This window comes from Lagenorhynchus albirostris, chromosome 3, assembly GCF_949774975.1.
Source record: "Lagenorhynchus albirostris chromosome 3, mLagAlb1.1, whole genome shotgun sequence".
In the NCBI taxonomy this organism is placed as follows: domain Eukaryota; kingdom Metazoa; phylum Chordata; class Mammalia; order Artiodactyla; family Delphinidae; genus Lagenorhynchus; species Lagenorhynchus albirostris.
Genome location: NC_083097.1, coordinates 169,466,737 through 169,483,619, shown reverse-complemented (window position 1 = coordinate 169,483,619; position 16,883 = coordinate 169,466,737). Strand labels below are relative to the sequence as shown.

The following is a 16,883-nucleotide window of genomic DNA, read 5'->3' as shown; positions in this document are numbered from 1 at the left end:
TTTAATTTCAAATGTTCACCTCGGACTAGTTTGGGGTTTACAGAAAAGCTGCCATGTCTAGCCTTCCCCCAGCGCCCCTCGTGGGAGGGTCTCGTGAACCAAGGACTAACTTGTGTACCTGCCCATTCTCACGCTCCAGACTTTTTTCCCTGTCTCCGCAGTTTTCCCACTAACGTCCTGTTCTGTTCCAGGGTCCGACCCAGCAGCCCACATGGCCTTCAGTCATCATGTCTCCTTACCCTCTTAAAACCTGTGACACTCCTGCAGTCTTTCCTGGTTTTTCATGGCCTTGACAGTTTGGGGACCAGTCGGGAATTTCTGTAAATGTCCCCTAATCTGGGCCTTTCTGAGGTTTTCTCGTGATCAGACCAGGGCTATGGGTATAGGGAAGAACACCCAGAAGTGAGGTGCCCTTCTCATCACATCCCACTGGGGATTGCTGACACCCTGAAGACGACCTTGACCTCCTGGCTAAGGTGGGGTCCCCAGGTTTCCCCACAAGCAGGTTACTGTCCTCAGCCCAGCCCACACCAAAGCAGGGGAGTTATTTAGAAGATAACTTTTCAGGGACTTTCCCGGCAGTCCAGTGGTTAGGACTCTGTGCTTTCACTGCCGGGGCCCAGGTTTGATCCCTGCTGGGGGAACCAAGATCCTGCAAGCCGCATGGCATGTCCAAAACAAAAAGAAAAACAAAAACTTTTCATACGGAAAAGTATGAAAGGAAAGGGCCCATGGCCCATGATTGCACTGCCTAGATATCTACTGACATTTAAAGAAAACAAAAGTAATAAATCCACATGGATTAAAAAAAAGGTTGAACTATACAGAAAGTACTATTAAGACAAAAAGTGAAGGGTTCACTGTCTTTAAAAGAAAAAAAAAGCTATGGTCCTTCCAGAATGTCTATACATACAGACACACAGACGTACACGCAGGTACATGAGCCTAGATTCCCACTCTGACCTGTTGGGGCCCCAGGGCATCCATGTTTCCAATGCGCTCCACTTTATATTGCCTTCCCCTCACTGGCAGCTGGAAGGCTCACCCTCTGAGCCCCCTTCCCTTCCACACCTCCCTGTGTCTGCTTCTGCCCAGCTTGGCTCCATGGGCCTTGTGGTCTGGCGAGAGCCCCCCCTGAACTCCTTGGTGCCAGAAGGGAAGGCTAGAGATGGACCCCCATCTACAGGTGAGGAAACTGAGGTCTGGAGAAAGAAGGGACTGACCTCTGTGTGGGTGCCCCGGCCAGGACAGAAGCTCAGGCCCCTAAACCCTCTGCTGCCTCCTAGCTCTTCCACGTGGGCCAGCCACTTCAGGCCACTTCTGAGACCTCTCCCAGCCTTGATGTCTTCATCTATGAAATGGGGTGACAACTCCTGAAGGGCTGTAGTGAGGATAGGATGACAAAACATAAGGCAGAGGTGGGCATGGGGTCAGGGTGGGGCAGGGGGGGTCATCAGGGGTCACCCAGGCATCCCCCGGGGCCTGGGGTGTGAACAGAAACACTGTGGGTGGAGTGTGGTCCCCCGCCTGGGGTCTCCTGCCTGCACAAGTGGTCCGTGGAAGAAAGCCACAGGTCCAAGACCCTGATTATCCGTGGGAGCGAGTGCACACCTGGGGTTCTGAGAAAATGGTCTGTCTGGGGCTGTGAGATCTGCCAGGCACAGCCGGGACAGCAGTCCTAAGCCCTGCTTTGCCATGGTCCACCCCTCGCTTGCCTGTGGGAAGTTATTGCCCCAGTTTCCCGTGGCTGCCCCCTTGAACTGCAGGCCCCAGGTGGAGCCATCTCTGGGATGCTACCCCCACTTGTTCCACTTGTCATCCCTGTGTCCATCCGCTGTGCCACTGTCTTGAGTCCCAGCTGCCTTGCCCTAGACTCTGAGCCCCTGGAGGGCAAAGCCACTGGGGAGATCTTGCTCGGGGTCCTATAAACATCAGTGGAAGGAACTAACAAAGGGTCCCGGCATCTTTCTTGTCCTGCTTCTTCCCCACATGCTGGGGTGAGCTGGGGCCTATGGGGGCAGCCTGCAAAGCACTTCCTGCCTTGTCTGGACTTGGGAGAGGCCAGGCACAGGGACTTGGGGAAGACCTGAGGGTGGCTGTGCTGAGATGGTGGAGGGTGGGGCCCTGCCCAGGTGGGCCACCCTCCCAGACTTTCAAAGGCACAGGAGGCCCCGGCCAGCAGGAATGCTGACAGCCGGCGCCCACCAAGTGCCCACCTGGAGTGGGAGTGGGCTCATCTGTTAAAGGAAAAAGCGGCGTCTCCTCTCTGAAGCCTGAACTCATCGCTCCAATGCCCCTCTCCTCTCCCTCCCTCTGTCCACCCTTGTGCAAGGGCGGGCCCCCAGAGGAGGCTGGCACAAGCTGGCACCACCAAGGATGGTCGGGCCTAGACCAGGGGGACGCATGGGGCGGAGCCAGGCCTTGTCAGCCAGCGCGTGGAGGGGGTATGTGTTGCAGGTGGCCAGGGTGAGTATTCAGTCCCGGGATGGGGTCTGGGCTAGAGCCCCCGGCCTCTGTCCACACCCAGCTCAGGGCGGGTCACCGAGAAAACAAGAACCCGTGCAGGAAGGTCCCCTGGAGGCCGCTCCTGCCACTGCACGGTCCCCGTGGCCTGCCTAGGAAGGGGCGGGGGCGTGGTCGCAATGGAGGGGACCACCCCATCGCCCCACTTCCCCGCGCCCGCTGCTTCAGACCTGAGGGTTGGGCGGACCCCGGGCATCTGCGTTCCTGGCGTCATCGACATTAAACAACTTGGCCAGGACGTCCTCGGGGTCTTGCCGAGGCCCCACTTGCCCCGTCTGCGCCCCAAAGATCCCTGACTGGCGCCGGTACTGATGTTCCCGACCCCCTTGTTCTGGCGGGGCCGACCCACTCTTCCAACCCAAAGCACCCCGCGCCCCACCCTTTGTGACCCCAACCATCTTCACTCCCGAATGGGTCAAAAAAAGAGGAACGAGCGCACGTTAGCCTGACGCTACCAGGCGGGGAGTCCTCCCCTCCCCTGCCTAGCTGTGGGTCTCCGGGAGCGGCGAGGGGGACACCCACCATGAAAGCAAGCGGGCGAGAGAAGGCAGGGGGCGCGCGGTCGAGCAGGGCCACAAACTGGGGAGAAGAGGGGGAAGGGTCGCGCACGTGGCCGGGGGGCGGGGCTAGCCGCTTCCGCACCCCCACCGGGCCACGTGGGGAACGACCCCTCCCCCATCTTGACCTGGGGCGCGCCCGGGCCAGGGTGGAAGCGTCCGAGGAAGGGGCGGGCCCCCGCCGGCCGCGCGCCCCAGCGTGGGGTGGGCGAGCCCGCGGGGAGGCGGGGCGCGCGCCGAGCAGGGAGGGGCGCGCCCTAGGGGGCGTGGCCCTCCGAGGAGGGAGGGGCGTGCCGGGACGGGGCGGGGCGCGCCCCGGAGGCGGGACCGTAGCGGGGACCGGGCGGAGCTTCCTGGTGTGAGGAGAAGGTGCTCGGGGAAGCGGACCAGGGGTGGCCGCAGGGGGAAGGGAGGGCCAGAGGGGGCTAGCTCCCCGGCCTGGCGCCCCGCGCGGGGAAGGAGCGCTCGGAGAAGGAGGGAAGGAGTACTCCGTTGCCAGAGTAGGCGCGCCAGGGGGCGGCTCCTTCGGCCCGGCCCCGCCCCCGGCGGCCGCGCGCAGCGGGCAGGGTGGTGGAGGGCGCGCCAGGCGGGGGGCGTGGCCGTGCGCCCCGAGGGGGCGTCCTCCGGGCGGGGCGGGCCGCGGCCGCCCCCGCGGGCTCCGGTGCGTCAGGGCGCGTCAGGCGGGGCGGGGCAGGCCGAGCGCGGGCGGCGGCGGCGGCGGCGCGCGCCGGCCTCCTCCTCCTCCTCCTCCTCCGCCTCCCGCACTCGATCAGCCGCCGCCGGCCGGACGGGCGCCGCTCCCGCCGCCTCCGCTCCGCCCGCTCGGCCGCGCCGCCCGCCCCTGCCTGGCATGTCGGCAGCCGTGGCGTGCGTGGATTACTTCGCCGCCGACGTGCTCATGGCCATCTCCTCAGGCGCCGTGGTGCACCGCGGGCGACCGGGCCCCGAGGGCGCGGGCCCGGCCGCTGGCCTGGATGTGCGCGCGCCGCGCCGCGAGGCCGCCCCGCCCGGGCCCCCGGGGCCGCCGCCGCCGGCCCCCGTCGTCCCGGGCCCAGGCCCGGGCGCCGCCGCCGCCGCACCCCACCTGCTGGCCGCCAGCATCCTGGCCGACCTGCGCGGCGGGCCCGGCGCCGCTCCGGGGGGCGCCTCGCCCGCCTCCTCTTCTTCGGCCGCCTCGTCCCCGTCCTCCGGCCGCGCCCCCGGCGCCGCGCCCGCCGCCGCCAAGAGCCACCGCTGTCCCTTCCCGGGCTGCGCCAAGGCGTACTACAAGTCCTCCCACCTCAAGTCGCACCTGCGGACGCACACAGGTGAGTCTGGCCGCGCGCCCGGCCCGCGCGAGGGCGGCCTCCCGCGCTCCCCCCACCCCCCCGCCGGGACCCCGAAACTGCGTGGCGCGTCGGGGGCGGGGAGGGGGGCGCGCCCGGGCCGCCGCCGCGCCGGCCGGGAGGGCGGGGCCTTGGTGGGTGGGGCGCGCGCGGGGGGCGTGGCGGCCACGCGGTCGGGCGGCGAGCGGATGGCGGGCGCCGAGGCAGCGGCAGCGGCTCGCGGGGCGCGCGTCGCGGCGGGGTCCGCGGGCGGGATCGGGGCTCCCGGGCAGTCTCCTTCACTCTCGGCCTCGTTTCTCTTTTATTTTCCGTTGGTTTCGGATCTGGTTGGTGGGTATCGTGGTCGGAGCGTCCAATTCTGAGGTTCTCGTTCTCTCTCCTGCCTTGGTTTCCTTCTCTGTAGAAAGGCAGGAGGAACCGCGCGCTGCCTCCGAGGTGGCCGCGAGGATTCACCCCAGAGAGCGGCGGAGCGCCTGGTGCAGAGCCAGGTTGGGGGGTGCCCGACACGTTTTTTTTTCCTTTATATGTATTTTAATAACGCGGAAGGCAGGGCTAGGAGTGCGGGTTAGGGCTTGAGTCTGGGGAGGAGGGAGACCCCTGAGGGTGTCACGTCCTCAGTGCGTTTCGCAGCTTCCTGGGTCCCCCCCACGCCCCCGCCTGCAGCGGGAGCCGGGAAGGCTTGGGGGCGGGGGTGGGTTCCGCGCGACACTGTCACGTCTCACAGCCCAGCCGGGGGTGGGGAAGGGCCGCTAGGGAGCCGGAGGTAGGGGGGCTCTGGCCACCCTTTCACTCTGTCACCCCCTCTTTTTCCTCCTGTGGGTCCCCCCAGTCCTCCCCACGGAGTCCCACCCTCAACCCTGAGGATTTTCTTTTGGGCTGGGGGTCTGGGGATGGTGGGCCTTGGTCACCAGCCTGAGTTTGAACATTGGAGGTGTTCCTTCTGTTGGAAAGGGCAGGGGGGCTGGGTGGGCGTGCACTTGGACTTGGTTCTGTCCGTTTCTAGCACATTACCTACCGCCTCCGGGCTGCCTTCTCCTGAGGGCCGTTATGGGGGTCACGTCGGGCAGTAGGGTGCATCAGCTTGGCTCAGTGGACACGCTCCCACTGTAGGAACACGTGGAGCGGGTGCATGGAAGCGGGGTTGGACCTAGCGTTGTGGCAGAGACATGGATGGTGTGACCCCTGAGAGTGGCTCAGACCCCCTAGTGCTCTAGTTTGGTTTGTTTTTTTCCACATTCTGTTTGAGTCTCTGGGTCTGGTGAAGGGGGTGGCCACCCCCCTTCCCACTGTGGCTCTGTAGGGACACTTCCCCAGGGTATTCTGGGATCCTTGAGAACCTCGGTGGGCCCCCAGGCCGCCCCCGTAAGCCTTTGGGGGAGAAAGGACTCCTTGTCGAGCGCCTGGATGTCAGTATTGCCATTCTGGTTTTAAAGAGAAAGCGAGGCCCAGGGGACTGAGTTGGGGTGTCCCAGTGATGGGTGGGGAAGGGCAGGGTGCCATCCCCCCATGCCTTGCCCCCTGGATAATAATGGTGCTGGGCCCTGGGGTGGGGGGGCTGCTGCTCCTGAGAGTGAGAGTCGTGCACCTAGGCACCTTTGGTGCCGGTTTTGGAGGGTTTGGGGCACCTTTGTGCTCAGTGATTGCTAATTCAGCATCTGTTTAGTGCTCAGGACCACCAAACCCTACCCAGGGTTTGTGTCAAGGCCTTTGGGTTTTTCCAGCCCCCAGGGGAGGGGGCAGCTGTTTTTATGCCTGTTTTGGGGTGGGGAAGCCATGCTTGTCTGGACCTTGTTACCCACTGCTGGGGGCAGGCCTGGGGAGTGATCTGATGAGGAGCTTTAATTAGATGATGGCTGTCTGCTGCGCCGTTGTCCCCCGAGGGCCTTTGGGAGGGAGTCCCGTTCCACCCGCCTCTGCCTGATGGCGGCTCTCCTCTCTGTAAAGTAAAGAGAGCTCCCATCCTGGCCTGGCCCCATTTTACAGATGAGCAAGCAGGCCCAGCAGGAGCCAGGCGAGTTGAGTGTGGTGCCTCATCATCCCTGCTCCATTTGGCACAGAGGTTTGGGGTGGGGAGACCAGGAGGGGCGATGGGGTCCTTCACAGGGCCACCCAGCTGTGGGGGAGCGGGGACGGCTGTCCTCCGGTCCCCTGTGTCTGGCCCGCAGCCCCTGGCCCAGAAGGCGCTCTCCTGCCTCCAGTGTGGGGCACGGAAGGACTGGGAAGCTGCAGGAGATGTTGACGCGGTTGCCGTGGATACCGAGAGGGAGAGGGAGGGAGGTGGGGCGGGGGCGGAGAGGCTGGCAATCTACTCCTCGCTCTCCCAACCTCCCTCGTCTCCGGACTGCTCCCCTGCCCCACTGCCCCCAGTGTCCAGCACCTTCTGGTGGGCTCAGGCCCGCTCCCCGCAAGGAGCTGAGATCTGGAAGTGGGGCTGTTAGTCTAGAGTCTCCCCTTCGGCCCTGCTGACTTCGGGGCCGGCTCATTGTGTGGGGCGTCCTGGCTACTGTAGGGTGTTGAGCAGCCTCCCTGGCCCCCACCTGGAGCACCCCCCGTTGTGACAATGACATATGTTCTCAGACATCATCCAGTGTCCCCTGGGCGTTGCGGCAATACCTCCAGCTGAGACCCCCTGTAAAACCCTGTCTGCTTGAGCCAGAGCAAGAGTAGCTGAGCCTTTACAGTGTGTGAGAGACACTGTGGGGACGACCCAGTCCCCGTCCCCCGGGACTCCTGGAACACTGGGGGGACAGTGACAGCAGCGGTGATGGAGGAAAAGGCTTCCTGTAGGAAGAGGCCGCTGAGCGACACCGCGGGGTCAGATGTAGCAGGGAAGGGTGTGTCCCAGGAGAGGGGCCGGCACCCTGGCTGCAGGGGGTGGGGGCAGGGACCCTGGGGCGTGGATTTGGAGGGCTGCGGCTGTGGTGGGTGGGAGGTGGGGAGGGGGCAGAGTAGGTAAGTGTGCCCTTTAATCCCAAGGGCAGGTGGGGGGGGCGGGCAGGCCCGGCTTTGCAGAGGAAAATCCGTTTATGGGGAAGGGATTAGGATCCGGCAGAGGGATCGAGGAGGGGGGCCACTGTGTTGGAGGGAGAGCAGTGGGCCACCGCACGAATTGGTTGGGAGGGACAAGGCCCAGGACTTGGGGGACAAGAGGCGGCTAGGGCGACCCCTGTTTGCCGAGCGGCCTAAGGGGGGTGGTGGTGGTGGTATTCTTTGCTGAACAGGCCCCCAGGAGGAGAGGCAGACAGGGAAACTGAGGCCCAGAGGGGAAGTAGCCACCGCACCCCCCAGGGCTGTCTGAGTCAGCAGACCCCACCTCCACACCTCGCAGAGCTGTGAGCGCCCCTAGCGTGCCAGGTGGGGCGCAGGAGACTGGTGGCTTATCTGGGGGGCCAGAATGGGGCAGTGCCAGGGCGTGGGGTGGGGTGCGAGTGCCCAGGACTGCCCGCCCCCCAGCCCCCTCCTCCCGCAGCAGGGTGCAGCGAGCAGCTGGGACTGCTCACGGTGCTGGTGCCCCAGCTGGGGGGCGGGGGAGGGTGCCCCCAACCTTGCAAGGGGCGATAACCACCCCCCACCCAGGCTCCCTGATAAAGCTGGCCCAGATGGCCCGGGAGTTGGCACACGATACCAGCCTGAGGAGCTGGCCTCCCGGGGAGGGAGGGGGGCCACCCTCACCCAGTCCCGTTTCCAGAACAGCGGGGCTCCGGAACACACATGCTCTGGGGGGCCTGAACACACAGGCACTGAGTGGGCCATCACCCCCGATGCTGAAGATGCCAGTCCGAGTGGGGAAGCAAAGCGAGGGCAGCCTGGGTTCCCCAGGAGGGAGGAGAGGTGTGGGGTGGCAGGTGGCCCGCTTTTTATGTAAACGGGGGTAGTGGTGGCTCCTACCTGGGGGGTGGGGAGGTAAACCAGATGACGCACCAGCAAGCTAGCTGGTTAGCTGCTGCTGGAGCTGTAGCAACCTGAGTGCCATTCTTGGGGCTTGTAGACGCTTTCCACGGATGTGTTAAGCACCCACGGTGTGCCAGGCCTGTGCTGTCAGCTTTATGGTCAGGTGGGGGGCACATATCATTCCCAGGAGAGACTGAGCATAAGCATAAGAAAGCCGAGAACGGGGACAGTGGGGGGGGTACCCCAGCGGGATAAGGAGCGTCTGCTCTGAAGGGTGACGTTAGCACAGAGAAGGGACGGAGTGATGGGGGAGAGGTTCCAGGCGGTGCGTGAGGAGCAGCTACCGGGGCTGCAGAGAAGCGAGGCCACAGTGAAGACTTCAGCTTCAACTCCGAGCCAGGGAGCAGAGCACAGGCTGGGCGGCCCAGGCACCCGCCGATGGGCTGCCGCCTCACTCCTGGGCTGAGCTGGGGGGGGGGGTTGGACATATTTTGAAAGGGGCTCTGATGGGATTTGCTGCCAGGTACCACGTGGGGAGGTGAGGGCCTGCAAGACCCCTGCCTACGGTTTTTGGTGGCAACCGCAGAGCAATTGAAATGGAAAACCTACAGGAGGGGCGGGGACAGGGAGAGAGATGGGGGTGGCTAACGTCTAGGGAGTATTTAAGATCACAGAGCACATGAACTTCGCGCGGGTTGGTCTTTGTTAAAGCCATCAGGATGGCCAGCCGCACGGGGACCCTGTGCTCTGACCCCCGGACCTCACCATCAATTTTCAATCCTTTTGGCTGTATGTCCGTACTGTCCTTCGCGGCCTGCTCAGGCCTGTCTCCTTTGGGAAGCCCCCTGCCCCCGCACCTGCTGCAGTCCCAGCCTTCTCCAGCTCTCCTGGGATGCTACCTTACCTGGGCCCCTCCCCCGGTGCAGTCCACCTGGTAGGTGGGCATTTGCGCAAGGGTTGGCTGTGGGCCACACACCCCCCTCTTAGGTTAGTGATGACCTCAGAAGGTCACAGTGAAGGTCAGCTGTCAGACCCTTGGCCCCCAGCCCCAGCCCGGGGAGGTGGGGCACTGTCCCCCGTGAAGGCCGAGCACACTGAGCCAGGCCTGGCGCACGGTCGCCAGGACCTCCTTTCCGGCCGTCCTGAGCTCACCCCTAGTCCCAGCCCAAGTCAGAGGGTCAAGTCCACCGCAGCCCCGCCCACCGCATCCTCCTCCGGCACCCAGGTGGACTCAGCAGACAGGCAGCTGCACCCGGCATGCCGGCTCTGAGCCTCTGAATGTTACCGCCCTTCCCGGCCAGAGGACTGAGAGGGTGGCAGGCCCTGGCATCCTGCAGGCATCCGCCCGACGTTGTGGGGAGGGAAGCCTGCAAGCCCCGGGCCGAGCCACCCACGTGTGCACGTGCGCTGCGCTACCCAGCAACCCGGCGTGGGGCGGGGTTGGCAGGCGGCCAGCCGGCGAGGCGACCCCCGGCCCCGGCGGGAGCGGGACCACGTGAGCGGGGCCGGCTGGGGCTGCGGATGTCCCTGCCGCCGCTGAGCTACGTGCGGCAGCTGTGTTCCCGGCGGCTGCAGGCGTCCAGCCCCTGCGGGCACTGGCACCGCTCTTGCAACCTGCTGGTGGCAAAGTAGAGCTGCGGGACGGAGAGAGGGGAGGGCAGGGCGGGAGGCGGGCCCCGCTGCCCTAAATGGGGAAGTGAGCCAACTGTGGGGCGCACCCGTGGCGGGCTGGCCCCCCTCTCCCCCCCTTCTCCCCCGCCTGCGTCCTGCAAGATGGCGACAAGGCCGCATGCCCCTCGGAGGGGCGTCGCTCCCCCAGGCCCCCGTTTGCTTGGAAGCCAGCAGCCCCGCCCCCAGACTTAGGCCCTCGGGACCTGTCGATTCCAAGTGGGGTGGGGTGGGGTGTACCTTCTGGGGCTGTTTTGAGCCCCGTGATTCTATGGAGGACGTCCCCGCCGGGGCCCCTCCCCCAGCGGCTGCGGACTCTGCCTGCTGGATTGTTGCAGGGGAAGCATGGGGGGTGTGTGTGGGGTGGCAGCCCCAGGGATTTGGGGCCACCTGTGGTCTTGGACAGTTGCTCTCCCCCCAGCACCATGATTGTGGCCTGTGACCCCTGGGGGAGGTGGCACCAGCGCGTCTGGGTCCCCAGCCTCCTGGGGCGTGCCCTCCCCCAGCCGTGAGTATAACCGACAGGTAACCCACAAGAAACTTTCTGGGGGAGGCTGCTGGGCTTTGACCCCCCCCCCCCGCTTTTCTGCCTCGCTGGTGGTGTCCGAGTGCGACCAGGAGGAAGGGGTGGGGGAGAGGAGGTTTTAGTCCCGCTCTCTCCTGGGCAGCCCCTCTGAAGTCCACTGGTGCCCCTCAGTGGTTCGCGATCCCTTCCCCCTCCCAGCCCTCTCCCCAGGGCGGGCTTTGAGCTTCCAGAGCAGAGATGTCACTGGGTCACCCTGAGAATGCAGGTTCCCCCCACCCCACGGCTGCGGGTCTGTCCCATGGCCCCCACCTCCGGCTCCTGGTCAGCGGTGCACGCCCCTACTAGGGTGCTGCTTTTCAGGTGCTTCTCTGATCCTCGGCTGAGGACACCCTTCAGTCTGTCTCCCTCAGCACCTCCCCCACCGGTGGGCGTGTTTCCTGAGGCAGGGTCAGTCTGGGTCACCGCAGTCCCCAGTGCTCGGTGTGGGCCTCCCAGTGTGTAACCTACCCTGACCCCACTGTGGCTCCCCCTCCTGCCCCCCAGCTGGCCTCCCCCTCTTCCTCTGCTGGGTTCCGTCCAGTGCCACGAGGGGCGACCCTGCCCACGTGTCCACACTCTATCCACCCCCAACACACCCTGCAAACCCCCTGAGCATTGGGCAACACAACGCCTGGGGATTCCAGGGTCCCAGGTACCCGGCGCTGGGTCCAGAAGGGTGCAAACTCTTGGGTGCTTCACGGCCCCCGGGCCTGGGGCGTGGCGGGGGTCCCCCTGGGTCGGCTGGGGACACGCTGACAACACAGACGTTGATGTGTTGATGAGGGGGGTCGGGTGACCCCCCGGGTTGATGAGGGGGGTCGGGCGACCTTGTTCCGGGGCGGAGACCCCCCCAAGGGATGGGCGGGTGGGGACTGGCAGGCGGGGAAGGCCGTGGCCCGCAGGAGCAGGATGGGCGAGGCCGGCCTGGCGGTGGGAGGGGTCTGCGGAGGAAGTTGCCGGTGGCGGCCCGCCCCTCCCCTCGCCTTTGCTCCGCTGGGGCGGGGCGAGTCCTGGGCTGCCTCGGGCTCCGCCCCTTCCCCGCGCACACCCAGGGGCTGTCCCCGTCTCGCCTTGCGTGTCTCCGCACCCTGCGAGTGCGGCCCCGGGGTTGGCCGGGGTTGGGGGTCCCTTCACATGTCCTTCAGCTTGTAGAGGGGCCACGAGGGTCAGCAGTGGCGTAAGGCATGGGAGGCTGCCCAGACGGTGCACCCCACGGGGTGGTCATTTCCAAAAGGAAGGGGCTTGACTGGGATCGCGAGCACCTGGGAGACCCCGAATGCCCCCACAGGAAGGGCAGAAGGGAGTTTCGCGGGAGTGGGGACGGCAGGACCCGTTTGCCTAAGAAGCCTCTCCGAAAACTCGACGTGCGTTCGGAGCGGACACGTGTGTGCCAAGTACACATGACACCGAGGTGGCGCCTTCCTGGGGGTGGGGGCGCGCGGGCGCGCGGTCCTGGGAGAACGCGGTCTCTGTAGATTCTCTTTTCAACCCATGGCAGCTGCTCCCAGTCTGATTACCATTAGTCGTAGGAAATAGAGGGGAGAGTATTCACGGGGGTTCGCGAAATGAGTTGGGGCCGTTTTCTTTAAACATCTACACGTTTTAAATTCACGCCCAGAATTCAGCCTCTAGAACGAGGTGGGGAGGGATGAGGCAGATGACGAGGACCTTTGGGGATCTGATGGGACTTCCTCCTCTCCCTCTTTCCCCCGACATTGACCAATGTCTGTCTGTCCTCCGCCTCCTCCGCGCAGGTGAGCGCCCCTTCGCTTGCGACTGGCCGGGCTGCGACAAGAAGTTCGCGCGCTCCGACGAGCTGGCCCGCCACCATCGGACGCACACGGGCGAGAAGCGCTTCCCCTGCCCGCTCTGCTCCAAGCGCTTCACCCGCAGCGACCACCTGACCAAGCACGCGCGCCGCCACCCGGGCTTCCGCCCGGAACTGCTCCGGCGCCCGGGCGCCCGCAGCACCTCGCCCAGCGACTCGCTGCCCTGCAGCCTGGCGGGCAGCCCAGCGCCCAGCCCGGTGCCCAGCCCGGCTCCCGCCGGCCTGTAGAGTCCCAGTCCAGCCGCCCTGAGCGCGCCCCCGCTGGGCCTGGGCATGGAGTACCAGCAACACGCCTGCTGTCCCGGCCCGGGGCGGGGAACGGACTGACCGCTAGCCCGGCCCCTTCCAGTGTCCCCCTGAGGGCCCCCCAAGATGCCCTTGCCCCCTCGAGAAAACAAGGAGGGGTCTGAGACTGGACCGGGGTCATCCGGGCCTTGGAGTTTGCTCTCGGGAGGGGTAGTGGCCCCGTGTCTGTATATAGCCATGATCGTTAACTCTCTTCCCAGCTGTTAAACAGGGACCCCGGGTGGGTGGCCAGGAGGAGTCCCCCTTCCCCCTTCGCCACCTCCCTGCTTTGAGGGACGTGTGGGCCTTGGGGGGAGGTGGCCCAAGAAAGGCACCCCCTAACCGGTGTTCACACTTGGTCCCCAGGCCCCTCTGTCCAGGTTGGGATGAAGTGTGCAAAGAGCCATAGGTGAACCAGGGGTTACCGCGGGCTGCCTCGTGTCCCCCCATCCCCCGCCCCGGGAGCCCCTCACCCCACCGAAAGCCATTGGAGACGTTCAGGGAAACGGGGGTGTGGCCCGGCCGCCCCCATTCGGGTACTCAATCTCAGGTGTCCACAGGTTCTACCCCACTGCTCATGGGAGGGGCCCCTCAGCTCCCCAGCCTCGAGGGCTGGGTGGGTGGGGACGGGGGAGGTCGTAGGGTTTCCATAGGGGTACCGGTTTTGCTTCTGAGACTTGGGGTAGGGAGGGAGAGAAAGGGGGGTTCTTCCAAAGAGCAATTTGACTCACGGTGGGGGCGGGGTGCGGGGCGCGAATATCACCGGATGGGAGTTACTGCAGGCTTATTTATTTTCCTCTGTCTGCTGGCTTGGGGGGCTGCCTTGCCCCTCTGGGTGGGTGTGCGAATGTGTCAGTGAGAGAGACTGTGGAGAAGCTGGCCCCCAGTTTAGATGGCTGGCTCCCCTCTCCTGAAGGGGAAGAGTCCCCGACTTTGGCCTTGTGCAGCATCACGTGACAATCAATCCCTCCTATTTGGGACCAGGCCAGCCTTCGGGCGAAATGCACCCCTTCCCCGCCCTGCGGACGGGGGTGAGGAGGCCCCGGGCCCTTGCTCCATCCTGCCCCGGGCATGGCCACTGGACCAGCGGTTGAGGTCCCGCCCACGCGGGCGGGCGGGCGGGAAGTGGGAGGGCTGACCCCCCGAACCCCCTGGGAGAGCTCGATTTTTTTGGACCGGGTAGAATATTTTTTCAGGCGCCAATCTCTTCCTTGATCTGGGCCCCGGTGGGTGGTCTGTTGTCCTCAGGCTTTGTGGGTGTGGGGGGGAGGGCCTGCGTGGTCTGAACTTAGGATGAGGAAGGACAGATGTCACGTCCCCTCCTGGTGTCTTCCCACCGTGGCTGCGGTTGGATTTCATTTTGGACAGAGGGACTGAAGACCCCGGCCCTGGAATGGGAAGGGACCCAGGCTCCCTGTCCCATACCCTGAAAAGGCCTATCCCGCCTTTGGCTGCACGAGGTCTGTGACACCCCTCTGTGTTCCAGAACCTTCCTGCCTCCCAGTTGGCGGCTGGGGCGTTTGGATGGCACTAGCGTGGACCGGAACGGCCCTGGCAGGATCCAGGGACAGGTGCCTGGGGTCCTGGGGAGGGCGGTGGGGCTGCGGAGGATCTTCCCGCGGTGGTGAGATGCCTTAGTCCAGGGGGCAGAGGGCGGGCCCGGGCCTTGTTTCCCTTTGTGTCTGTCTGGACGCCCCCCTCATTGTCCCAGCCCTGGCCGGTGCATGTCCGCGGGGGTTGGACTGTGGTCTGAGGACCCAGGGAGCTGAGAACTTGTCCCTGCCCCCCCTCCCCCCCCCCCGTGTCCAGGAGTCTGGAGGGACCGATGGTCATTGGGGTCTGGCTCCAGCCATTTTAGCTGTGGCCTCTCGAGGTGTGGGGGGGTAGGGTCCTAAGGGATTTGTGCTTTCGGGTGACCCCCCCCCTCCCCTTGCCCTGCCTGGCCTCATCCTGGTATTTAATTAATTAAACATGTCTTTTTTAAACCCGATTTCCAGAGCCTTGTGGTTTTTCCCATCGCTGGTCCGAGCCGGTGGGCCCTCTGAGTCCCTCTGTCCCCCTCGCCAGTGGGGTCCCCAGCCTCCTCTTGGGGAAACTGAGGCAGTGGGCTAGTGAATTCGGGGACCCAGTGGCGGTCTTGGCAACGCCCCTCCAGCCCTAAGGTGCGGGGGGGGCTGCCCTCTGCGGCGCGTGGCGCGTGCTGCAGTCCAGCGGCACCCACGCCTCGAGCAGCTGCGCCCCCAGCCCGCCTTCCGGCTCCGTTACCCGGCAACCGAGGCGCGGTGACACGGCGCCCGGGGGCGTCCGCTGCCCGCCCCCTTCCGGAACCGGGGGCGGGGGGAGCCCGCGCTTCTCTAGACTCTAAAGGACTCGCGGGCTCGACAGGGCTCCTCCCCGGAGGTTCCCCTCGACCCCTGCCTGGCTCCTGTGCCCATCGTCTGGCCGCTCCTGTATCGTGTATGCCTGCTGTATGCCGGCTCCCAATTGAGAGGGCAAGGGGCCTCGGGAGCGTTGAGAAACTGGTGAGGGCTCTGAACCCCTTCTTAGGAAAAGTGCATCCCAGGTTCCAGCGGTCTCCAGAGCCCGGATGGTGTGTGGGGGACTGCGGTGGGGGGAGCGCGGACCCTCCCCACGGGTTTCCCCGCTTCCCGCCCCCGGGAAGGCGGCAGACCTGCCATCTGGTGGCCTCCCCTGGTACTGCACCACCGGCTCCGGCCCACCCCTCCCCAGGGTCCTGTCCTTGGGGCCGCCAAGGTCGCCCCAACCTGGGCACGGGGCCCTCGCCTTTACTCGATGGTGGCCTCCCTCTGGCACTCCCCTTGCTCCCTTTCTCCTGGAATCTGGCCCGAAAGCCCGCAGATCTCGCTCCCTGGACCCCTGTCCCCCTCCAGCTCTGGCAGGCTTCTCTGCTCCTTTGTGGCAGGGTTCCTGGAATGCTGGGTCCACGCGGGCAGCCCCCCCTTTAGTCTCTCTTGGTCGCACTCCCACGTGCCCCGGAAACAGCTCGAAGATGCCCCCTCTGCCTCCGGGACGCTTCATTGGCAGGTGGCCTCGGGACCCCTGGCCCTCCTCCCCAGGTGTGCTGAGGACACCCCCTGGTCCATGCCAGCTGGGCCTCACCCTCAACTCCAGGCCCGGAATGTTCTTACCCCTGCTCCCAGTCTGCCTTGGTCGGCTTCCCTTCATCACTGCAGCTTCATCTTTCCAGGTGTACAGGCCAAAATCTTTGGGGTCACCCGTGACTCCCCTCTTTGTCTCACCACCCACATCCAGTCCACCCGGAAATCTCCCTAGAGCTCTACCTTCAAAACATATCCAGAATCCACCCACTTCTCCCCCCTCCTCTGCCTCCACCTGGTCCCACCTCATCATGGCCCACCTGGACCAGCATGGCCTCCCCTGTGGTCCTTGACTCCCACCCTAGCTCCTGACAGTCTGTCCACCCTGTAGTGGCCACAGGGCGCCAGTGAGCACCTGTACCAGGTCCAGTCCCTCCTCTGCCCATAGGCCTGCAAGGTTCCCACCTCCCTGGGGGTAAAAGCCCATGCTCTCCCCATGGCCCACAGGGATCTGCACGACCTGCCCCGTCCCCTTCCTGCCCTCCCCTCCTCCCTCTCTGCCCCTTGCTCACTCTGCTCCAGACACATGGACCTTCTAGCTGTTCCTCCAACATGCTAGGCCCGGCCCTGCCCCAGGGTCTTTGCACGGGCTATGCCCTCTTCCTGGAAAGCCCCTCCCCCAGATGCCTGCTTAACTTCCTCATTCGCTTCCTTAGAACTGCTCAAATCCCACCTTTCCCATAGGACTATGTGAACCACCCCTTGTCCCAGCCCCCTACTCTGTTCTGCTTCCCCGTCATAGCACTTTTTACCTTGTATCAAGATATTTACTGATTTCCTGTTGTCTGTCTGTCTGCATCTATAATGCTACAGCCACCACGGTGGGGATCTTTGCTTTGTTCAGGAGCCCACCCTCCTGTTGGCAATGGAGGAGAGGCATTGAGAGACCCCTGGGGTGAGGGGTCTCAAGCCCATATGTCTGCAGGGCCAGGTGGCTGAGGTAGGGAGCGAGGTGGGTTGGGAGAGCGGGGAGGTGACCTGCACAGACTACCGCCTGCTCACAGGAGGATCCTTGGTAATTGCCAGCTGGTGGACAGGCTGGGAATTGTTGTATGTGACATCTCCCTACATTTTAAAAATGGGCAACAGGGCTTCCCTGGTGGCGCAGTGGTTGAGAATCCG

The 16,883-nt window shown here is 64.8% G+C and overlaps 1 protein-coding gene across 2 annotated transcripts; it reads left to right on the top strand.

Moving 5' to 3' along the window:
- The first annotated feature begins 3,798 nt into the window (after positions 1-3,798).
- On the top strand, positions 3,799-14,632 carry KLF16 (KLF transcription factor 16). 2 transcript variants are annotated; one of them, XM_060145692.1, is made up of 3 exons: positions 3,799-4,387; positions 4,813-4,893; positions 12,284-14,632. In XM_060145692.1, exons 1-3 carry the CDS (start codon positions 3,931-3,933, stop codon positions 12,583-12,585), a joined length of 840 nt encoding a protein of 279 aa, XP_060001675.1. In that variant the 5' UTR covers positions 3,799-3,930; the 3' UTR covers positions 12,586-14,632. The 2 variants fall into 2 exon arrangements, with proteins under 2 accessions (XP_060001675.1, XP_060001676.1); XM_060145693.1 differs by lacking the exon at positions 4,813-4,893.
- Positions 14,633-16,883: the final 2,251 nt, after the last annotated feature.

Bases quoted from the DNA above. Each gene is read 5' to 3' on its own strand.
- KLF16 (XM_060145692.1), top strand. From the start codon at position 3,931: ATGTCGGCAGCCGTGGCGTGCGTGGATTACTTCGCCGCCGACGTGCTC. The intron at 4,388-4,812 runs GTGAGTCTGGCC...CTCTGTAGAAAG, and splicing joins GCACCTGCGGACGCACACAG to GCAGGAGGAACCGCGCGCTG. The intron at 4,894-12,283 runs GTTGGGGGGTGC...TCCTCCGCGCAG, and splicing joins AGCGCCTGGTGCAGAGCCAG to GTGAGCGCCCCTTCGCTTGC.